Source organism: Rhinopithecus bieti, unplaced genomic scaffold (genome assembly GCF_001698545.2).
Source record: "Rhinopithecus bieti isolate Rb0 unplaced genomic scaffold, ASM169854v2 scaffold_2735, whole genome shotgun sequence".
NCBI lineage: Eukaryota > Metazoa > Chordata > Mammalia > Primates > Cercopithecidae > Rhinopithecus > Rhinopithecus bieti.
Genome location: NW_016804150.1, coordinates 2,223,748 through 2,229,607, shown reverse-complemented (window position 1 = coordinate 2,229,607; position 5,860 = coordinate 2,223,748). Strand labels below are relative to the sequence as shown.

Here is a 5,860-nt window from a genome sequence, read left to right as displayed (position 1 = left end):
TTTTTTTTTTTTTTTTTTTTTTTTTTTTTTAAGAAGGAAAACAATTTAGTCTTCAGGCTGCCTGGCTTAGGAGTCCTGAGGGCTGCCTAGAGGCAGTGCTGTCCAGCGGGGAGGTACAGAGCTTTGGAGTCACTCCTTCAAATCTCACTTCTGCTGCTCTGTGCCTTTGGAAAAAGTTAAACTGTCTGAGCTTTGATATCTCATCTCTTCCATAAACACAGTGATTTTTTTTTTCTGTTGCAGATTACCGTGAGGATTAAGTAAGGAAATGCAGGATACGTGCCTAGCACCTAACAGGTTTCCAAAAATGATAATTTATTAGTTTGCAATTAGAGAGCTGCTAATATCTTTTATTGTATTCATAGGCTCTAAAATATCCTTTTACAATTAGTCACATAGCTCCAGTAGAAGTGGGAAAAACTTCAAAAGTAAAACAGAAAAGGCATGACTAGAAGGGTTGCGGAGTGAAGGTTGTTTGACACTTGTGAACTCTATCATAGAATTTAGTCTTTTCTCCAATTAAAAAAAAAAACAGTAAGAGTTGGGCTTATTGTAAATGAAAATAACACGGGATTCATAATGTTGCATAGGAATACAGAAAATGTTTTTCTTTCCCTTTACTATTTTACACCAGTTGGCTTAATATTTACTCTGGTGGTATATATTTTATTTTATGTGCTAAACATTTTGTAAGAATAGTACTATACTTTATTGTTTAATGCATTAGCAAATTATTGGGAGGAGGTGAGATGTGGAAGTTTTGTAGGCAAATAGTATTAGTACTATGCTTGGCAGCTTGAACATATATCCATTATTTCAAAAATTCCAGTTGCCTCTAAAGTTGTGCTGAATGCATCCCAAATTTTGCCCATGGCTGTTGCAGTCACCTAGTACAGGTTAAATTTATTCCCATATCTTGATCTTGTAATTCTCTGCATAAATATCTAGACTGTTAAAAAATTAAAATTCCAAATATTTCCGTGGCCATGAGATTTGTATGGATTATAGTTTTCCAAAATTTGTTACCCCAATTAGCAGTGAGGGGACTGGGGTGAGGGCGGAAGGTTTGACAGATGGGAACGTGATGATTTTTGAACTGAGATTAAATACCTGAAAGTTGTCAGTTTACTTACCAGAATAAGTATTGCTTGTTCAGGGAAGGAAAAGGTAGAAATAAGTAATGAGTTGGAGACTCATTATGGAGAGGCTTAGGGGTAGATGTGGCAGTAAAAGGTAGTAAGAGAAAGGGCGGTGAGAACTTTCATTCTTATGATCAAAAGGAATTGACCAGCCAGGCGCGGTGGTTCATGCCTCTAATTCCAGCACTTTGGGAGGCTGAGGCGGGCAGATCACAAGGTAAGGAGTTCAAGACCAGTTTGGCCAACATGATGAAACCCCATCTCTACTAAAAATACAGAAATTAGCTGGGCATGGTGGTGCGTGGCTGTAATCTCAGCTACTCGGGAGGCTGGGGCAAGAGAATTGCTTCTTGAACTGGGACCCGGGAGGTGGAGGTTGCAGTGAACTGAGATCGCGCCACTGCACTCCAGCCTGGGTTACAGAGTGAGACTCCATTTAAGGAATGGGAACCTTAAACATTTTGGCATTAAGCTTGGTTTTTGTAGATGTAACCATTTAGGTTAGGCTAAAGAAATAGGTGATTGGAAGAATTTAGACCTGAATGAGAACGACAAAAATGAACACTAGAAATAAATGCAGAATTAAAAAAAGGAAAGCTACTTGTAGGATTTAAAAACTATGGTTCAATCTATCGTTGTGTTTAAGAGAACTATCCCTGAAATAAAACTGTGTGGGTTCAAATCCCAGCTCCATCACTTGCTATGGGTGTCATAACACACATAAAGATATCATTCAGTACTTGGCACAGAGCAGATACACTGTAAAATGTTGTTGTTGATGGTGATTGTGATGATCAATACACTATTCCACAGAAAATGATGTTGATTACTCCCACATTGTGTTAATAAAAATAGCATAATTTGGCATAATTTTCAAATGTATGATTATCACCAAATTGACAGGATAGGGTAGAATACCGGAAAAGGTAAGTCAATGGCATTTTTTTAAAGAGTATTAAAACAAGGAAGGTCAGGTTCTAGAGAACACAAATTAGTAATCTAATTAAATCACCAGAAAAAGAGACAAATCGTGTTAACAGCAGTCAGATCTGTTATTACAGACCAGTTATTAAAGTGATATATTGTACGATGCTATGTATCATTACTAGGTTTTAAACATTTCATTTTACACAGGCAGAAGAATATAGATTAATCATTTCATTTTATAAGTTAAAAACTCCTTTATTAAAATATTTATATTATTTGTATGAAGAGAGAAACATTATTGAAGATCTAAACATTCCTTTATGAAATTATTTGTACAAGTAGCTCTCATTGGAGCAGTCTCTAAGTACCACATGACCTAATTTGTAAGATTAAACAACAGTTTCTGATTTTGACATTTTGTATGTTTCATTAAATCACTATCAAATGAAGTAATTTTAATATGGCACCAAATTATTATTTGGTTATATTTTATATTCAAGGAGCATACATATGTTATGAAACAGCAGAATTTTCACTGGTCTAGAGAAAAGTTGCTTTCCCCACAACTTGGTTTCTGACCTTTGCTAAGACTAGGCAAATCTTTACAGGCTCCCAAATATTGTGGTATTACAACTAGACACATTGATAATTTGACAGACTTTTATACCAGACAGACAAGGGTTTCATTCCAGGCTATTGGTTTCTAACTTTGTGACCTGAGGCAAATTACTTTAACCTATTTAATCTCTAGCTTCTTGATTTGTAAAAGAAGGATTAATAATTGCCTCATTATGTTATTGTGAGGATTACACGATGGTTTCTATACAAATAGCTTATCACAGTACCTGGCAGAGATAAGAACTCAATAATTTGTCGTTGTTTTATTTTTACTTTCATTAATCTTTAAGGAATAGCAGTTATTTGGTCAAAGTCACCTAGGTACTACTGACATTCATATTGAACAAGCCTATATAATATGTTGAAATGTGTATGTGGAGGTAGTGGTAGAGATTTTCTGATAAATTATGTTGATTCTTCGCTAGAAAAAAGAGAAATGGTTTTCACATACACACACATATATAGAGAAAGCGGGGGTATTGTCTGCATTTGTATTATCTGTGGTATAGTTGACAGAGCTCTGAATTTAGAGTCCTGAAGCTCTGGGAAGTTACAAGAAAGTTCTCATCTTCAGATTCATCTGTTTTAGGATAGAGGATGTAGGTCAGTATTTTCTATCAAAGCGTCTTAGGTGACTTTGATGCTTACTCTGTCCTTAGTTGAGAATCCATGAAATGAAAAGCTGCATTTGAGGAAATCAAAATTTATTGGGGAAACATACCTGGACTGTGCAAGAATTAATACATCATGATAAGTGCTGAAACATACGTGTAAGCTAATCATGATGGGTGCACACAGGAGGCTTCATGTACTTTTAGTTCTGAGGGAAGAATAGGAAGCTAACAGGGGAAGAACAAAAAGGCATTCAAAGTCAAAGGAACTACGTTGATCCAGGCATAAAAACATGAGAAGTTGTCAAGAGAAAGAAGGTGGACTTCTTGAGTGACAAGTAGGATGTCCATTAAGGCTGTGATGTATTTGGAAGCTACTCATGGATTTATAAGTAAACATTGAGAATAAATTTTTTCTTTCATGATGAGTTTAACATAATGGTTTTTTGGTGGGGGGGGCACTGAGTATTTATTATGATTGTATTGTTTTTAAATAGATTACTACTAAAGGTCAAAGGTTTTATACACAGCAGAAAAGACAATTAGTAAATGCAATAATAGTGCCTTGTTATGCACTTCTATTTTCAAGGTTAATTATTTGTTTAATGAAAGTCTTCAGAATCAACCAGAGATGCCATTGCTAGAAATAGTAAGTAAACATGATTCCCTTTGGCAGTTAAGAATTATGTGACCATTTTTTTAACTTCTTGATAACATCTGGTCTTTTCAGATGTTAAAGACTACATCACGTTGCACCTTTAGTTGTATTATTTTCTTTTACTGTTACTATTTACATAGTTCTATCTTCATTTTATGCATGAGGGACTTGAGGTTTAGCAAGGCTAAGTAATTCACCCATACCTAAAAGTGATGGAGAAATGATTTGTACTCAAGATTCTATCTTCTAAAAAGATAACTCTTAAGATTTTATGAGGGATTGGATTGGAAAGACAGGGAATTTGAGGCATATAGATGATTATAGAGGCTGCTGAAATGGTCAGGAAGGAGAAGAAGACAGAGGGAACAGAGAGCACCCATGACAAGAGACTTGGTAAAATGGAATCAACAGCAGGTGGTGACTTGGTGTGGAGAAGGAATGAGATGTCGAAGGAAATTTCTGAGGTCCAGTTGTTTCGTTTATTCCATAGGTTCCCCTACAATAGGGTGCAAAAAGGAATCACACAGTTAGGTGACTATATGATTTGTGTTTGGTGTTGAGTTTTGTAAACCAAGACATTGTTGGCTTTTTTGCTCTAAAGCTCAAATGAAAGATGAGAATGAAGATGTGGATTTGCTGATGATTTGGACTTATTCTTCAGGTGCCCCCTCCAGTGCCTGATGTTTGCTTTGGCACATCAGCTATCATATACAGTAATGATTTTTTCTTTGCTTTCTGGTACCTTATCGGAGAAGTAAAAGTATGCTCATAATTTATGTAATGTGCTATTGTCACTCTAACACATAATCCTATAAAATGTATGCTTGGCCAAATAGTCCAATGACAAAAATCATAATGAGCCTTTCCTGCTCCTATATTTTCTCTACCAGTGTGTTTGTTCTGTATTGCTAATAATTAAGAATTAAATCTAATCCTATCACTCCCTGGGCTCATTTTGCCAGCTACTGCTCACTAGGATATAAGGTGTGCTGGAGACTCACCTGAGCTTCACCTGATACTCATCTCTCCTGACTGCCAAATTTTAGGTTCTTGTGATATTAGCCATGATGTGAGAGCTAGATATAGCACGCTGATTACCTTTCACTCTGATGTCTTCTGCAGAAACTGCCTCATTGGGAGCCAGGACTTGTGATGATGATCTTACAGAGCAGCAGTTGAGATCAACCTCAGGTAATGGTTCCTATTCCTTCTCAAAATATTTCCCTGTCCTAAATGAGTTGCTTTTGTCATTCTCACAATTGATGTTATAAACATTCTCTGGAACTTCTCTAATTAGATCTGATCATATGGCTTATTCAAATAAAAAGCAAAATTAAATAAATTCAATAATTGAAAGTATATGTAAATTGACTTTACATTTTAGAGCAGTTTTAGGTTCACAGCAAATTGAGAGGAAGGTGTAGATTTCCCCAATACCCTCTCCCCTGACACATGTATAGCCTCCTTCATTATCACTGCCTGACCATCAGAGTGGTACACTTGTTCAGTAATGAATCTGTATTGACACAATGTTATCACTCATACACCATAGTTTTCATTAGCAATTACTCTTGGTGTTGTATATTTTATGGGTGTGGACAAAAGCATAATGACATATATCCACCGTTATAATATCATATAGAACAGTTTCACTTCCCTATAAATCTTCTGTGTCAGTCTGTTCATTGTTTCCACCTTCTTGACCCCTGGAAACCAGTGATCCTTTATAGTCTCTATGGTTTGGCTTTTTCCAGAATGTCATATAGTTGGAATCAAACAGTATGTAGTTTTTATAGATTGGCTTCTTTCACTTAGTAATATGCATTTAAGTTTTCTCTATGTCTTTACATGGTTTGATAGTTTATTTCCTTTTAGTGCTGAATTATATATATTATATATTATAATTA

The 5,860-nt window shown here is 35.6% G+C and overlaps 1 protein-coding gene across 1 annotated transcript in view; it reads left to right on the top strand.

The window, feature by feature from the left end:
• The window catches only part of ZFHX4 (zinc finger homeobox 4), a 201,424-nt gene that overhangs the window by 163,238 nt on the left and 32,326 nt on the right, over window positions 1-5,860 (top strand). The window contains 1 exon segment of the mRNA XM_017866864.1: window positions 5,076-5,144. Coding sequence (XP_017722353.1) covers window positions 5,076-5,144 — 69 coding nt within the window.